This window comes from Echiichthys vipera (genome assembly GCF_963691815.1).
Source record: "Echiichthys vipera genome assembly, chromosome: X".
Lineage (NCBI taxonomy): Eukaryota > Metazoa > Chordata > Actinopteri > Perciformes > Trachinidae > Echiichthys > Echiichthys vipera.
Genome location: NC_139825.1, coordinates 3,306,416 through 3,324,518, shown reverse-complemented (window position 1 = coordinate 3,324,518; position 18,103 = coordinate 3,306,416). Strand labels below are relative to the sequence as shown.

General features: G+C 39.4%; 1 protein-coding gene across 2 annotated transcripts in view; it reads right to left on the bottom strand.

Annotated features, from left to right (window-relative positions):
• Nucleotides 1-207: 207 nt before the first annotated feature.
• The window catches only part of phf2 (PHD finger protein 2), a 66,874-nt gene continuing 48,978 nt past the window's right edge, over nt 208-18,103 (bottom strand). The window contains exons 14-22 of one of the 2 annotated variants that reach the window (XM_083939414.1): nt 16,348-16,463; nt 15,979-16,157; nt 8,578-8,645; nt 7,328-7,494; nt 6,393-6,703; nt 5,536-5,631; nt 4,958-5,067; nt 4,566-4,884; nt 208-2,085 (exon numbers count right to left, since the gene is read on the bottom strand). In XM_083939414.1, coding sequence (XP_083795540.1) covers nt 1,997-2,085; nt 4,566-4,884; nt 4,958-5,067; nt 5,536-5,631; nt 6,393-6,703; nt 7,328-7,494; nt 8,578-8,645; nt 15,979-16,157; nt 16,348-16,463 — 1,455 coding nt within the window. In that variant the 3' untranslated portion in view covers nt 208-1,996. The remainder of the gene's footprint in view (nt 2,086-4,565; nt 4,885-4,957; nt 5,068-5,535; nt 5,632-6,392; nt 6,704-7,327; nt 7,495-8,577; nt 8,646-15,978; nt 16,158-16,347; nt 16,464-18,103) is intronic. The other variant, XM_083939413.1, reaches the window with a different exon arrangement.

The following is an 18,103-nucleotide window of genomic DNA, read 5'->3' as shown; positions in this document are numbered from 1 at the left end:
AAAAGTAAACAAGGCGGACAATCATATCATTCAACAACGATATGTTTGCTCCTCAGAGTTTGCCATTTGATGTCTTAAAAAAGTAAACCATGACCTCGAACAGAATCATCTGAATACAGAAAAATATAGATTCAAAAAAGAAAAAAGTATTGTAATGCTTACTACTGCAAATAACAGTAAGGGAAGACAGCTACAACAGGTACCATTCACTGTCCTAGCACAGTGGATGCATTTAATAGGTCGGACATATAAAAATAAAGCACAACAAAGCAACAAACATATTGTACAAATAAAAACCTGAAAATATCGAACTGACAGTTTGATCGGAGCATGGTTTCTATCTGTGACTATAGAGTACAGCTTATTAAATGTCCTGAACAAAATAAAATGCTGCGATGGAGGCGTGGACGCAGTTGCTATTATAATAATAATAATAATAATAATAATAACACATCGAAGATGTTTCCCATGATAACATTGAGTGAAGACATGGAGATTAAAAAAAAATGTTTGCTAATGTAGATTCTAGTGAGTAAAATGTCTGTGATTCACACAGACACACAGGCACACGCACACGCACGCACGCACGCACGCACACACACTCACACACACACACACACACACACAATGAAAAAAATTACTAAAAAACAATAATTGTCTGCTAGGGGTAATTTCACAAATTGATGAAATATTCAAAAACAAAAACTCTTAAGAATTGTACAAGTATAAAAAAGCTACAAACATTAATAAATTACATCACTGACACATAAACACTTCACAAGGTGCTAGTAAAATAATTCCCAAACCCTTCAGGATACTAGAAGTGGAACAAGAGGCTGGTAAAAGAAACTTTAAGTGTCTGTTTTTTTTTCCTTTCATATTGTTTTTCCTCAAAGCTTCGGCTCTTGCTCAAACAGAATCACAATACAAGTAGCTTTGTGAATGTAAGGCCATATGACAATAAAATGTTTTATTTCTTCAGTTGTTTTCCAGGCAACACCTTTAAATCGAATCTCTGCTGTTAAAAAAAACTAAAACTAAATTAGAGTTCAAAAATCAGGACTTTACTGTATATCCATATACCTATATATAGTTGTATTTATTTATTTATTTATTCATAATTAGCAAAACCGGTAAAAATGTAGAATTAAGCCTTAAGGGGAAAGGATACAAAAAGTAGTAATTTAAAAGGTTATGTACAAGCTACATTCTATATACTGCACTGTCTGAAGTGTAAAAAGGCAGATATGAGTGGAGGTTATCGGTGCTGCCTGTGAAAGCAAAAGAAGACAGAAAGTATCCCCATGTAACTGCAGACCTGACATGGATGAGGCTTATCATTAGGTCCCACAAAGTGTCACAAATCCTACGCTCTTCATGTCCAAACACACCACATCCTGTTTCGTGATTCTTTGTGCTTTACTGTTGAAGTCCCACTTCCTATCTATGACCTGACACAAATAAATAAATATGGCCACTGATAGTGCTCTGCAAACGTAAGTGTTAATGTAAACAGATAAATGCTCGAGTTGACTCCACCACGCACGCAGACTCTCAGGGAAGAAAAGAGGTGATTTTCCCATCTCACCCCGTCCATCATCAGTGTGGCAATGATAAGCTGCATTCATATAGTAGGAATTAATGTGTAAAAAAATCCCCAACCCCTCACCCAAGCGCACATGCAACTGAATACATGCAAGGGATACTTTCAAAACTCTTGGAATGACTGCAATGTACTTCTACTTCATGTTTTAGCAACCCCTGATAAACTGACAGCTGTAGTAAAATGAGACATGTTCTCTTAGAAAATATTTATAGTAGGTTCTGTACACTTTAATATCTGAAAGTTATAAAGGATAAGTAGAGGCAAAAACCTGTTTGAGTGATGTTCTTAGAAATTGAAAAATGCATGATTTTCTTTTTTCCCCATTGTTGGCTTTCCTCAGTGAATTGGGTTAGGAATTCCCAGTCCTACAGCATAGTGCTCTGCTGCATGCTACAGGAGGAGCTTTCCATTTCGATGGATCTTTAAAATCTTTCCAAGTCTCTGTTTGGCTGTTGCCATGCCTTTCTTTAGCCGCTTAGCTGTGAAAAGAACAAGAAAAGAACGGAAATGAGACTGGATGTCCAGCTACACTGTTAGTCATCATGCTTTTTTCATCTTTTTAATAATACAAAGTAATATCCAATAAAACATGTTTTGTCATCTACAGAAGGAAACAAAGAGATTCAAGTATTCATTAATGCATATAAATGTACACCTATGGAGCTCTCTAAGCTGTATAGAGGTCTACAAAAACAAAATGGAAGAAAATCACTATATGTGAAATCAAAATGGGAGCTAGACCTGAGACTGCAAGGGTTCTGAAACAGGGTGGTTCCGTTTCCTACATATTACCCAAGGACCCCCGGACTCTGAACCTGGGTTAGAGTCCAGAAGGAACTATTCAAAAGAAGGACCTGTATCTTTTCAAAATATTGATCTTGGCATGTAAAAAGGCCATAACGAAAAAGTGATTGAAAAGTGCTCATTCAAGCCCAGTTCAGTGGCTGGATACTGTGGAGGAAATTTACTTCATGGAAAGACTGACTTACTGTCTCAGAATAAAATCAGGGCCCTTGGATCAGCGATGGCGTAAATGGATTGTGTACATGAAAACAGACGAGTCAAATACTCAGCAGACCTAATAGACAGTGACAAAAGATGCAACCTGAGTGATGTGCCCCCCTCTATTTATTATTTTACTTTACCTCCCATCATATTGGCAATTTGCTTTGTTTTGCAATGGCTGTTCTTCATGTAAAACAAAAAAAGCTAAATAAATAAAAAGTTTAAAAAAACAAAAAACAAAACATGTCGTGTCTACATGAATATATGGTAGTCCTGCCTTCATACTCGTGGCCGGGTTTGTTTCTGGGCTCATTAATGCCACCATTAAGTGGTCCATTAATGGAATAATGTGAAACTATTAGAAGGAATGTGCTCAAACATTGTTCCATAGCACCTTTACTGGTCAAAAACTCCACAGGGAACCTTTGAGCTAAAACCCAATAAGAATCATTTGTTGGAATTTCTATCTGTTGCCATTGTCATTTTCACTAATTTCATGTGGAGTTCTTTAAGGTGATAAATACAGATCAGTACATGTCACGCAGGCTTCAATAGTTTGCTCAGGTTCAGAGGCTTTCTGAGACTACAAGGTAAGGGAGTAACTGCAGTGATCTGCATCCAGCTGCAGCACCAATCATTTACACAAATCTACACTTCATGGAACTGTCTAAAAACATGCCTATATATGTAACATGTGTAAAATGCAAGATTGTTAATAATGACTAATCACTCATTCCATTTCAGCAGTGCTTTTATTATGAGCCTGTGATTTCTGAGTGTCCTGAACAGAACGTCATTTGTTCTGACTAAAGGAAACTTTATTCTCCATCAGTGGCGATTGCAATGGAAGCTCAGTTTCCCCTAAAATGTCACCAAAATAAAAAAAAAGTGGTGAAATATGTACTGCTGTGTGTACATTTCATTGACTAAATACGCGCTAGAAAGCCTTCTTTTTTCGTTCAGAATCAGCTACTTATCACAGGTAACCAGAGCAACTTCCTTCTCATTCATCCCCACAGTGCCACAGCGCTTTACACAGTCGGACGCTCGGCTTCTACTGACTTCAGTGGGGAAGCGTAGAGCGGGTTGTTCCACTGCAGCCAAACTAGACGTTCATTGGATAAATGCTGGGCTTTGTCCCGCCCATCGGACGCTGAGCGTCTATGGGGGTCTATGGGACAGTGGGCTGGCCCGGACGCTTGGCTTCTGCATGATGGTTGGATGAGCTGTCTGAGGCGGAATCCTTTTTTGACTGACAGCTAAATGAGCGAATTCAATTTAATTCAATTCAATTTATTTATATAGTGCCAAATCATAACAAAAGTTATCTCAGGACACTTTACAGACTAGGTATAGACCACACCAAAATGTTTCAGCGATCTTAAAGAATAAACATCCAGCGGAGCATTTTTTCAAGTTTTTCATTCTGTTGTTCTGAACTGATCTGGAGACCTTACTGATCCCCAGAGACTTTGTCTTTGTTAAAAATGTCTAGTGTTGTGTTTGGCAACTCTGTTCTTACACTCTGCGGTTTCTTTCCCCAACGAGCAGCGGCAGCTGTGGAGCTTCTGCCCCCGTTACTCACACTCACAGGCGGTCACACTTCACAGTAGCCTGGCGCAGCAGCTCCAGCTGGGCCAAGGCCGTTTAAGTGAGCAGAGCTAGGGTGCTTAAACACATTTATGATGTAGGCCGGAAACATGAGCTTTCTCTCCTTGAAAGACCAGCAGCCGCCACTGATCTCCATATACTGAATTCTATGCTTACCTGTGCACACATTTCTCAGGGTACGTCCGCATGATCGAAAAACAATCTTTTTTTCCTCTGTCATTCTCAAAAAGTTTTCCAGACTCGGCTCAAGAAATATCTGCGTCCACACGAAACCAGTGAATGTTCTTCCACTAAAACAGAGAGGCAATGTAAGCAGCCCAACATTCCATTGATTAAGACTCACCTTTGGCGTCTGCTGACACCACACGCTCGCCCTTGGGCATGATGCTGCTGTTGGTGCTTGTGGAGGTGCTGCTGTTGTTGGGAGAAGACATTGACGGTCGCCTCTGGCTAAGAAAAACCCCGGGCGCCATGGGCTGTGGCCCTCCTGGCGACTTGACTGTTCCAGTGTTGAACTCGTGGTCTGTCAGGCTGCCATCTTGGGAGTCCACATTGTGCTCCGGAGAGCTGCTGACCTGAGAGATTTTCGGGGGCTCCTCAATTACTAATGCCTTCTTTTTGGTGCTATTCTTCTTCTTCTTAGCTTTCTGCTGCTGTTCCTCCTGTTGACACATATTTTTTGTTGAGCATCACTCACGGCAACAGTTACTTTTACGATGTAAAAATATTGCATACCTGATGAGAAAGCTTTGCTGCAGCTGCAGCCAGTCCCGTTTCTATGGAGGCCACTCGGGCTCCATCTCTTGCCGGCCGCTCCTGTCGGGGGACTGAGGGTCCCACCCGTGCTGGGATCACATCCATATAAGGGTTTACAACACATTTACTTTATAAAAGTGTAGAGCCTTAAAGGTTGAATATGGAGAATGAGCAGAACACCTCCATCTACATCTCAAGATCAAAGTCATGACAACAAAAAGTCTTTCTTTGAGTCGTGTGTAATCCATTAACTAGCTCTCAACTCAAAAGGATTCCTTGTTTCTGTAGCAACAACAGACAACCCTGGCAATGAGCAATGCTCAACGCTATTGGCTGCTACAATGGAAACAGAACAGGACAGAAAGTCATTGTCAAACCCATCAAAAGTTTTTTTTAAATATGAATTCATAATAAATATATATTTTTATGGAAAAGCAATACTTTCAATGTGGACCCCTCAAAATGCCTCGTAGGTGTTTTTTGTTTTTGTTTTAAAAATAAAGCTTTTGATAAAGATCCTACATATTCAACCTTTAATTAATAATGCAGTAATTTACCTGTTGGACTGTATGGAGTGTCGTCACTGCTTTTCCGTTTTTTCGATCTGGATTTGAAAACTGGATTATCCTCTTCAGACTCCAACGAGGGGTAAACTAAAATCAAAAGATGGAACAGATGACTAACATGTCAGGCATGTAAGGTTTTCACTGAGAGGATGTAGAAGATGAAACATTACTGGCCAATTATTGTCACATATGTAAAGCATAGAATGTGACTTAAGTGCACTTATTTCTGCTTTCCATGCATCTAAAATGGTGGAAGTTTCCAGTGACAGCATGCAGGACAGCTGTAAGACAGCTGTTGACTGCCCCCTTCTCTCTGCCTGCTCACAGCACAACATTTAATATGTGATCATCAGATGATCAAGATATAAATGGCCTGTTTACAACAGAAGAAGAGAGTGCCAGTGAAGCTTCGCACTGAGTATATTCGCGCTGCGAACAACTAATTGGACACTAATTAGAAGTTCAGAAAGCATGTAAAATAACGATTCATAACCCGTGTTAATGGTTTGTTAAGAAGCTGGGAGAGTCCAAACAGCTGTGTTTGGCTGGAGCTTTTCAAAGGAAAATACGAATTTGGAAAGGAGGCACGAAAAATAAACATAAACCCTATCATCTACTCCTAATGAAAAGTTTAGAATTAAAGAGCCACATGTTGATCCATCAAGGGTCAATCTGTTTTTAACAGCAGCTGTTAGCAGCAGTGAGAATCATGCATGGCACATCATTATTTTCTCATTGGTATAACCCTGTAACTCCGACGTGACCTCGCTGAGCTCCGGTCATCTGCCGTCTTTTTAAAATGATGATAAAACAGGAACAAGAGGAATGAGTGGACTCTTGAGGCGTACCATAATCAGAGTCCTTGAAACATGCGTCCATGTGGTCCTGGTCATCGTAGTCTAGACTCTCAATACTGCTGCTTTTCCTGGGTTTCTTCGGGAGTCGTTTGGTGGGCCGTTTGCTGTTACCACTCCCGGCGCCGGCTCCTCCGCTGGTCTTCTTGCTGGCCTGCATGCTGTGTGAGTAACTCTTCGACTGGCTATTGTTTTTGGACTGGCTGTGGCTCCACGGCTGCTGCAAGCTGTCTGAAGATGACAGGTTGGCCATGGACAGCATGCCCTGAATGGCCTCCTGTGTGCTGGGAGATGCAGGTGGCTGACTGTAAGTACGTCAATAAAAAATACACAACAACACAGCCATTACACAGCAGTCAACAAGCTGGCAGAGGTGAAGAAGAGGTGAACTGAAAGAACAAAGTTAAAGTGTCCAATCCAAATATTCTCCTGTGATTACTTTATGACGCTGCTGAGTCAAAGCCTGCTTAAAAGACCTGTGGGCTGAGAGCATTCTCTCTTCAAAGCAGCAAAACAATTTGAGAAATTAAAATATTTCAGCCGATGTTTCTTTCCTTCTTTCATTGCTCATTTGTAGCTTTCAGTGTGGCGGAAATAGACCATCAAGAGCTGAACACAACAGCAAACAGCTGAAGGCAGGAGAAGAGCCTGCAGCCACGCAGTGTTACGGCACCATGAAACTCAACAAACTGCTGACAAAATCGGCGTAATATGTTGCTTCAGTTGCTAGTTGAATTGTCAGCTCGAAGCAAAGTTATGAAATTCATCTTTTTCAGTCAATTATATTGTCGTTTAGTGGGCCATTTGTTTGTCAGTGGGCTGTCCCATGAAGGAATGTAAGAATAAATTGACTGAAATGAGAAAAGTTTATTTTCAAAGTTCCGTTGGTGTTCATCAGAACAGAATTACACAAGGGATGGGGGGTCTACCTGTTGGTGCTGTAGTCAATCCCTCCCACTTGCTTGCTTGCCTGCAGCAGGTCAAGAATCCCAGCAGCACTGCCGCCCTTCTTTTTGCCCTTAGAGTTGCGACTTTTGACCTCAGGCTTGGCCTCTGTGTCTATGTGCAGAGTCTCTGCATCTGACGAGTCTGCGCTCTGGAAAGAGTAGAAACAAACATAAGAGAAACAGAGGAATATGGTATTGCTTCAGAGTCGATTTGATCTCTCTGGGTTTCACTGGTTTGTGTCTCTGTGTATTCACTTATTACTTCTAATGTTTCCTGCAGTTTCTGCCAGTTATGTGACTTTGGCCACAGTAACCCACTAGGGGGCCTTGGGGCAGAATGTAGCTGTGGATCCCTACTGAGCTAGTCTATCTTGTTATTTAGTTTATTTTGAAATATATGGACCATGTCGATTTTGACAAAAGGGACCAAAACAGGTAACCCAGCTGTGTTAGGGCCTTGGTCATTTCATTAGATATTCCCATTGGCCTTTAATAAGACCACCAAGTGAGAGATACACAATAAATGTGGGGCTTCTGGAACCCTGAGAGGTACGTCCACACGATCGAAAACAATATTTTTTTCCTCCATCGTTCTTAAAAAGTTTTCCATCCACACGGCCTCGAGTCAAGAAATATCAGCGTCCACATGAAACCAGGTAAAGCGACTCCAAATGCTGCAGTGCACAAGCCAGGCCTGGATGTGGCGCTGTAACTGCCACAGAAAGACACCAACAACAGAGAAGAAAAGACGGGGAGATACTGTGGAGAATACAAACACTGGAGAGTTTTCTCCAAATCTGGAGACTTCCCAAATCCTCCTCCATCCTAGAGAGAAATGTGTCCACTGTTTCTGGTGTTAGTAGAGACTTTTGTGCTGTTTTGGACTCAGTTTTCAAATCTTCCCACTCTGGGACCCAGTTAAAAAGGATACCGCTTTCAGGCTCCGATAACACCGGCTGCGTGTGGATGGTCGGCCAAAACAATACTTAAGTTGTGTGGTTACAGGAAAACAAGTTTCTTTGTGGACGGGCCCTAGAAGACTATGTTCTGATGTGGCCTCCAGTGACCTGTCATTAGTAACACTTTATCGTTCATGCTATTCCCCTCATCAGTGAGGTGCGAGGTTTGATCAGTCACTGAACAGTCTCTTTATTTAGTATAATCACATTATCTACTTATAGATACTTATTATTGTCAAGGCCAACAGTCAAATGTGATGTGGGGAGCCGTACCTTGGTCACCAGGGGTTGGAACTTTGGTTTCTTGGCTGGCTGAATGGGTTCTTTGATGTCTGAAAGAACTGGGGAAAAAAACATTCACCAATGAGCAAGAGCTGAAACACAAGTTGATAGCAGGGCTTGGTATCAATACAATGCTGCTCTCTGGTACTCATAACAAGATAATACTTTAAACAGTAATGTATTTTGGTGACTTTGAACATGTTCTAACCTAGCCTGATAAATCACTGATTTGCCATTTTATTTTGCTTTATTTATTCAGGGGGTTAATTTGTTTTTTTTATGTGCAGTCAAGTGAATTTTATTAACAGTCCAATATGACAAATCAGAAATTTGCCTCAAGGGTCTTTACAATCTGTACATCAGACGACAGCCTTTGTTCGTAGACCTTCGCTTCAGATAAGGAGAAACTCTCCAAACAACTTTTTAACCTCAGCAACAGCCCCTCTCCTGGACAGACACACAGGAAATAGATATGTGTGTACAGAATGACCAACAAGAAGACAATGAAAAGAAGTTATAAATAGACTGTAAACAGGGCTCCTACACATTTTCCATTTCAAAATTCTAGACTGCTCCAGGATTTTTCAGTGAATATTAAACATCTGAATACCAATTGTTAGATGGTTTTTATATAAATAAATGCTTAAAAACTCAACTTTTAACAAGTATGTTAAATTCTGACTACAGTCCCTACAGAAAGTCCTGATACCCTTTTGAAATAGTCACTTTTTTGTTTTACAGCCTGAAAGGATAATACAGAAAAATAGATATTTTCCCAGCATGATTTACATATTTTGCCTTACAACATTCAAGTGAAATTCTTTTTTCAAAATTTCTGAAAATTAATAAAAAATAAAAAACTAGAATATCAGGGTTGAAAGATTTAATACTTTATGAAGGCACCTTTTGCTTTAATTACAGCCATCAGTCTGTTTGGATCTGTCTCTACAAAATGTGTAAATCAGGCTGGAAAAATATCAATTTTTCTGTATTATCATTTCAGGCTGCAAAACAATAAAAGTGACTATTTCAAAAGGGTATCAGAACTTTCTATAGGCACTGTATGTATGTCATTATGTTGCCAAGTAATTACAAGTCATTTTTACCTACGTATTGTAGCTCATATAAGTGAATGAACTCTGTTCAGCGCATAACATTTTATTCAAGCTAAATGCTAAAAGAGTGAAATAAATAACTGTGAACCTGTAACTCTACAGACAGGAACAGCAGAGATGGATAGTTAAATTAATAACTGAACCTGTAACTCTACAGACAGGAACAGTAGAGATCGACAATTAACCAGGAACTACAGAAGAAAACACAAGTCTGTGCTTCATTGGCTTTAGATGGAGTAAACATACTGTGAATAAATAGAATAATGATAAATAAAAATAAATCATAAATAAAATGTAGATGACATGTGTGGAAGAAATTCAATAAATGAGAATTGCATTTGCACGGCAAACGGTGACCATGGTGACTTGATAGTTTCATATCATCTACAGGTCGGCTGTGTTTCGTTAGTAAACTTGTTTTGATTTGTATATATTAATATATTTTAAAGTGAGATAAAAGTCTGGAAACAACACAAACATTTTTCCAAACTCTTTTCCCTTTTTCCAAACTTATTCAGACCTGGAAATTACTCAAATCAAATGCACTACTTTTCTATACTGCGTAGGAACCCTGTGTTAAGACATATGAAGAGTATGTATGTGTTGTGTGAAGCTGCTGTAGCTGATGCTAAGAGCAGTTTTTCAAGACGGTCAAAGAATGAGTGGATATAGTTGTTTTTTCTGCATGCCTGCGACCGTCTCATCCATGCATGTCACCATTTCTGTGCTCATCTTTCTGTTGCTATCATTTGTGGGTGTAGAAAGCGATCTGCAATGTCTGAAGGAAGATGATGTCTCATTTTGTAATCCCACCTAAAAGCTCTGATTAGTCAACTGTTTTCTCAACCAGGAAATTAGTCATCAATGAGCACAACAGTGACTTATTCATATCACAGAGCAGATCTGATCTCTGATAGAGAGCTTGACGGGATTTATTGCTAGTTTAAAGTGAAATTTAAGCGTAAAATCATACCATGGTCTTTTTTGAAAAATACTGTACTTTCATCAAATAAGCCATTGAGACATTTTTTTTTTCGTGTTTCAACTATTAACGGAGAAATCCCGGAGAGAGGGGCTAACAGCCGGACGCGGCTAACACTGATTGGCTCGGGGCAGTACAGTGAAGGCATTAAAATGTTTTTTTCAACCACTAATACTGTTCAAAATAACAGCAAACCTCTGCAGTAGCATGAGAAGAGTTCATACACAGAAAATGAAGCACCAACAAGTGGACCTGGAGTTTATTAAAAGAGTGTTTTAAAGACTTACCTACTGGCCCCTGTACCAGCTCCTCTCGTAGTAAAGTCCATTCAAGTGGATTACCAAAGTCAAGCCCAAAGGAAGGAGCCCATTGATGATTTATTCCAGCAAAACACATAAATGTCTTGTTCTTTGTCTTTTCACATTCAACCTGGAAAACTGTGCAGCCAATTATACCTTTTATAGTGTACCGTGCTCCTGGTCCGTACTCTGAATTTCTGTCTGAATTCTCAGAGTTTCTGTCAAATTTAGTCCTTAAATCTGTAGAAATCATTGTAGGAGATTTTAATATTCACATGGACGTTGATAATAATAGCCTTAGTATTGCATTTATCTCTATTATATTCGCTTGGTTTTAGTCAGAGTGTACATAAACCTACTCACTGTTTTAATCACACCCTCGACCTTGTTTTGGCTTATGGTGTGGAAATCAATGACTTAATAGTCTTTCCACAGAATCCTATTTTATCAGACCATTATTTAATAACTTTTGAATTCATATTACAGGACTACTCACCTCTGGGCAAAAGTTTCCACACTAGATGTTTATCTGATAGTGCTATAACTAAATTTAAGGAATCAATTCCATCTGCATTTACTTTAATGCCTCATCCTAATATTCAAGATTCCTGCACTTACACACACAACGTTAGTTTCTCTGAAATTGATCACCTTGTTGACAGTGTTGCAGGCTCACTACGAACAACACTCGACTCTGTTGCTCCGTTAAAAAAGAAGATAATGAAACAGAGGAAGTTAGCTCCGTGGTATAACTCACAAACCTGTGAATTAAAACAAGTATCGCGAAAATTGGAAAGTAAATGGCGCTCTACTAAATTGGAGGAATCTCGCTTAGTTTGGTATGAAAGTCTAAAAACATATAGGAAGGCCCTCCGTAATGCCAGAGCAGCCTATTACTCAGCTTTAATAGAGGAGAATAAGAACAATCCTAGATTTCTTTTCAGCACTGTAGCCAGGCTGACAGAGAGCCACAGCTCTATTGAGCCATGTATTCCTATAACCCTCCGTAGTAACGACTTCATGACCTTCTTCAGTGACAAAATTATAACTATTAGAGACAAAATCAACTCGCTTGGCACCAACTTTTCTTCAAACCCAGGAACCTTAGAAACAACTGTACAACCTGATATATTCTTGGACTGCCTTTCTATAGTTGACCTTAACAAATTAACCTCTACTATTTCAGCATCAAAGCCTTCTACTTGCCTCCTAGACTCTATTCCAACTAGGTTACTTAAAGAAGTGTTACCTTTAGTTAGCACTCCTGTATTAGATATGAATAACATGTCTTTATCAGCAGGTTATGTACCACAGTCTTTTAAAGTAGCTGTAATTAAACCTCTTCTTAAAAAGCCCAGTCTTGATCCAGAGGTACTAGCCAACTATAGACCTATATCTAACCTTCCCTTTCTCTGTAAGATCCTTGAGAAATTAGTCGCCAATCAGCTGTGTGACTTTTTACATAATAAAAAGCTTCAGTCTCTGTACTTGTTTTACTAGATCTTAGTGCTGCCTTCGACACTATTGACCATTGCATCCTGCTACAGACTGGAGTAACTATCTGGTATTAAAGGAACTGCACTGAGCTGGTTTAAGTCTTATTCATCAGATAGATCTCAGTTGAACATGTTAATGACAAATCCTCCATGCACACTTAAGTTAGTTCCACAGGGTTCTGTCCTTGGACTGATTCTTTTCACCTTATATATGCTTCCCTTGGGAAATATTATAAGGAAGCACTCCATAAACTTTCATTGTTATGTTGATGATACACAATTATACTTGTCGATTAAACTAGAGGAAACCGATCAGTTGGATAAACTTCAAATGTGCCTTAAGGAAATAAAAAGCTGGATGACCTGCAATTTTCTGATGTTAAACTCAGATAAAACTGAAGTCATTGTACTTGGCCCGAAAGGCCTCCGAAACGCAAATCTGCTAAGAGTCTCCAGTTGGTCCAAAATGCTGCAGCTTGTGTACTAACTAAAACAAATCGAAGAGAACATATTTCTCCTGTATTAGCTTTTTTGCACTGGCTACCTGTAAAATCTAGAATGGAATTTAAAATCCTTCTCCTTACCTGCAAAGCTCTTATTGGTCAGGCTCCGTCGTATCTTAAAGAGCTAATAGTACCGTATTACCCGACTAGATCGCTGCGCTCTGAGAATGCAGGGCTACTTGTCGTTCCTAGAGTCTACAAAAGTAGAATGGGAGGCAGAGCCTTCAAATACCAAGCTCCTCTCCTGTGGAACCAACTCCCAAGTGTTATTCGTAGTGCAGACACTGCCCTCATATTTAAAAGTAAACTTAAAACTTTCCTTTTTGATAAAGCTTACAGCTAGGTCTTACGAGCCCTTAGCAATGTTGTTATTTGTAAGCGGATTTTGTTCTGCTTAATTATGCTGCTATAGGCCTAGTCTGCTGGGGACAATACTTTTCCAGATACTCTGAGCTTCTCTCCTCTTTTCTGCATCATTCATGTCTAATCAATGCATGTTACTAATTCAACTTCTTCCCCGGAGTTGTTTGTGCTTTGTCGTCTCGCAGGTCTCTGCTGATCATGGTGGTGCCTGCTGCCGTGGTCCTGCATGACGCTTCCTGCTACTATTATAATCTATAAAGTTAGCTGTGCTTGTTTCTACTATTCTAGTTTATTAACTGCCATAACATATAAGTCAAATTCACATTACTATAGATATTATTGTAGTTACTGGAAGTGTGTCTGTCTCTGTCTTTGTGTCTGTCTTTGTCTTTCTCTGTCCATCTGTCCGTCTTTTCTTGCTTTCTCTCTCCTTTTCTTCCTCCCCAACCGGTCAAGACAGATGGCCGTCCTCCACAGAGCTGGGTCTGTCCGACGTTCCTGCCTGTAATAGGGAAGGTTTTCGTTGCCACCATACTCTGTGGGGGAATTGTTGGGTCTATGTAAATCATAAATAAGTCATAGAGTGTGGTCTTTACCTAGTTTGTAAAGTGTCCTGAGATAACTTTTGTTATGATTTGGCACTATAAATAAAATTTAATTGAATTGAATTGAAAATGTTGTGGTTTGTGGCAGTTTGGTGAAATATAAGTCAATAATAGATGTAAAGCACAGAAATGTCAGGTAAGGTTGTGGGGGCGTGTGTTGCCAGAAGGGGCTACAGGTAGAGATAGCATCAGACCTAGCATCAGTCTCAGTGTGCAGCAATTTTTTGGTGTGCCTGTGGTGGCACCAAAGAAGAATGTTTATGCTGCCAACAGAGGGACATTTTTCATCGTGGCCTAGAATCATTGAATACTGCAACACACTGTGTGACTACTCTGGAGGATTACCCATCCCTCATCAACAGCACCGTACTGGACACTTTTTTACATGTCCCCAGAATAGATTGGAAGAGGCGACCGATTCATAAACAAAGCATCAAAGGGCTCCTTCCTTTTGGATTGACTTTGGTAATCCATTTGAATGGACTTGGTACAGGGGCCAGTTGGTAAGTCTTTAAAACTCTCTTTTAATAAACTCTGGGTTTTCTAACTACGTTGTTGGTGCTTTGTTTTCTGTGTAAGGACTCTTATAAACGGTACTTTACGGTACTTTGCAAATTATTACAGTACTTTTGTATATATTACTGTTGTAAATTTGATATTTTATACATATATTGTTTTATATTTCTGTTTCTCCAAATATATAGTATATTGTGTGTATATATTGTTGTTGTTAATATGTTGTTTGTATAGCTGGAGTTTGCAATGAAAATAGTTAGTGGTTAAAAAAGACATTTGAACGTCTTCACCATACTGCCCCGAGCTAATCAGTGTTAGCCACGGCCAGCTGTTAGCGACTCACCTGGATTTCTCTGTTAATAGTTTATACATTAAATGATTGTTTCGATGGCTTAGTTGACAAGTGTAATTGCCCGAAAAAGACCCTGGGATGATTTTACACCGGAATTTCACTCTAAACCCTTTTTATGTACTCAAATATGCAAAATGCTTAAAAGCATAACATTACACTCTTTTTCAGGTTCCTACATGTATTTTGTGTTTATACTAAAAACATATTTACATTCTTAAATATTTTTCTCCAACTGCTCATGGCTTCTGCACCTGCATTCACCCTCTGTCTGAGACACTCTGCTCCTGTCTCTTTAAGCCCCCAGTCTTTCCAGGTTTCTGCATATGAGCTTTTGCCGGCTCTATCTGTGACTGGCTTTAAAACCAAAAAGTACACAATGGGACATGTTCTAGCAGGAGTGTGATCCGAAATTGGGGAGAAATAAAACAACATCAGCAACCAAGATTACAGCTTTGCCTGCTGTTAGCATGTAGCTACATATAAACACTACAGTAAAGGGAGCAGTGGACCATACAAAGAAATCCAGCTTAATGTCACCTTGAGCCAAGAGGAGATACATATGTACTTTAGTAGTACATACATTTACCTCATTATTTGAAGCTTTGCCCACATTTAATGAACATCTAACATTGTAATGTTTAGGGTTGCCAACCGCCCCTTGAAAAAACGGAATCTTCAAATATTCCAAAACTAAAGTACGTGTCAGGTTACAGTCAAATAGTTAAAAAAATTGCTTCACACATACAAAAGGGCTAAAAAGATTCACTAAGGGTGAAGGAAATCTGGCGGGCCGGCCCTGCCAATGTGGTGTCCATTATTTATTTTAGAGGGAGTTGGCAACCCTAGTAACATTGAGAGAGAGAGAGAGAGAGAGAGAGAGAGAGAGAGAGAGAGAGAGAGAGAGAGAAGTATAATAAATCACCTTTAATGCATAAGTACTGAAAGAATAAATAAAATATCCACTCATGTTAAATACATTGCCTGATATAGAGCAGGTAATATGGGATCAAAATAAGTAGAGCTAGTAATCTGACCAATCATTGAATGCTGATTGTCAACACTTTACTTTACTGCGGACACATTTAAATCAGTGATGCAAAACAAAGAGGTTGAGGTTTGATGATAGTTTAAGTAAAGTGAAACACAAGACACAATACTCACAGGACAGATCTCTCTTGACAGGGTTCTTTTTCCGTCTGATGGGGAATTCGTCAATCTTCAGCTCCCCCTCATCTGAGACGTACTCGTACTCGTCTCTCACTAGCTTGCTTTTGTCCTCTTTTAGGTTTTGTAATGATCCAAAAACACTTGAGTTAGTCTGAGGTTTCAGCGTCTTGGAGCTGAAAAGGAAACCACAGGGCAATAAGAGCATGCTGCGAGGCTCAGCCTGCACTCACACTGGGGAGTCCTTGAATTGGCTCTAATGCATACAGTGCTGATAGCCACATAGCTCTATAATCATCATTATACAGAACATAAGAAGGTGGACATGTTCTCCTCTCTCAAGAAATCACAGCCATCCATACATACCCAAGCATTTTCTTGCTAGACATTGTAAAGCTGAATCTGTCTTTATTGCCTGACAGCGGTGTTCTGTCATATTTGCACTCTTCCTCCATTTTCAGCAGGGAATCAGGTTTACTGTTCTGTAAAATTCAAAAGGAAATCACGTCAAATAAGCACAGTAGCAAACTGAAACACAATGCTAACTTATCACATCACACCATTTTAGTGACAAAAATGAGTGATCCAAGTTTAAAAATCCACTTAGAGCTGTGTGTAGTGTAAAAGGTAAGGAACCACAGCTGCAGTCTCACTCAGCTCTACAAAGCATTTATGACTCTTTTAGCTCTTTGTTTCTCAGCTCTGTCAACCTGGTTTCCAGCAGCAGCGGGCAGCTGGTTTTAGCAGAAAGCTCTGATCAAATTGTACCTGCCCATTACCAATCAGCAGACACCCACACTGCACATCCATTCACTTATTATAGCTTGGTAAGTGTATTCAATATTTAAAGGTTGAATATGTTGAATCTTTATTGAAAGCTATATTAAAACAAATAATACGGGGCGTTTTGAGGGGTACAGAATGAAAGTATTGCTTTTCTGAATTAATATTTTTTTAAATTTGACAGGTTTGACAATGGCTTTCTGTCCCGTTCTGTTTCCACTGTAGCAGCCAATAGCGTTGGGCGTTGCTGGTTGCCAGGGTTGTCTGTTGTTGGGTGCAGCTACTGTAGGCTGGCACTGGGTGAAATGGAGTTTGCCAATCCTGCAGCTGCTTCGGAGCCTCGGTGAAGGGGGCGTTATTTGTCAGCTGAGTGACGGGAGACGGGCAAAAACCAGAGTCAATATAGTCCAAGCATTCACTCCATGAGAGAAAGGAGTTCAACAGCATTAAAACGCACGCCCAAATGGCTACATTTCTGCTTGATCACTAACATCACTTTCATTGTTACTTAGCTGGAACGGCTAACACTAACGGCTAACTGTCAGTCAAACTCCTCTGCAATCCTTGTTTTTATAGTGTGATTTTCCGGAGGGGATGGGTTCAAACAGGCTCAAACAGACTCTGATCTCCTGTAGACTACTGGACCGAGTCTGACCAACCTGGCAACCCGATTGCTGGAATTAATTTTTGTTGTTGCTACTACGATCTTGAGAAACTAGATGGCGGTGTTCTGCTCATTCTCCATATTCAACCTTTAAGTCTTTCCTTCAGATTATAATATATTTTATTATTAGTTAACTTAAAGTTCTCATTGACACTAATTTTATTTTCAGTGAAGTGAACTCTAAAAAATGCACTGTTTGATTTCCAGAGTTATTTGTCTGTTAAATGCCCTGCTCACTGCACGACTGGCTCACAACTATTTAAAGAAACATTTTAAAAAGGGTTGAAAAACAAACATGGGATCAGATATAGTCTCAAATATAAATCTCTAATGGACTCAAAAATCCAAAATATATGTGGCTCTCATTAGGATACCAGTTTCACAATGTGGCTTTGATCCTTATTTTTTCTTACAAATTTTTTTATTGCTTTTTGCAGACCAGAACAGAGAAACAGGTATAACACATGTACAGTACATCTGCTTTAAAGTAAAAAAAAACAAAAAAAAAAACAGACAAAAACAGAAAAACCCCAACAGGAATCCCACTATCCCTCCCAACAACCCACCTCACGGTCACAATAAAAAAAAAAAAATAGGTAACTGAATAACATGTAACTTAAGTAGATAAAGTAAGATAAAGTAAATAAAAATAATAATAATAAAATAAAAAAATTA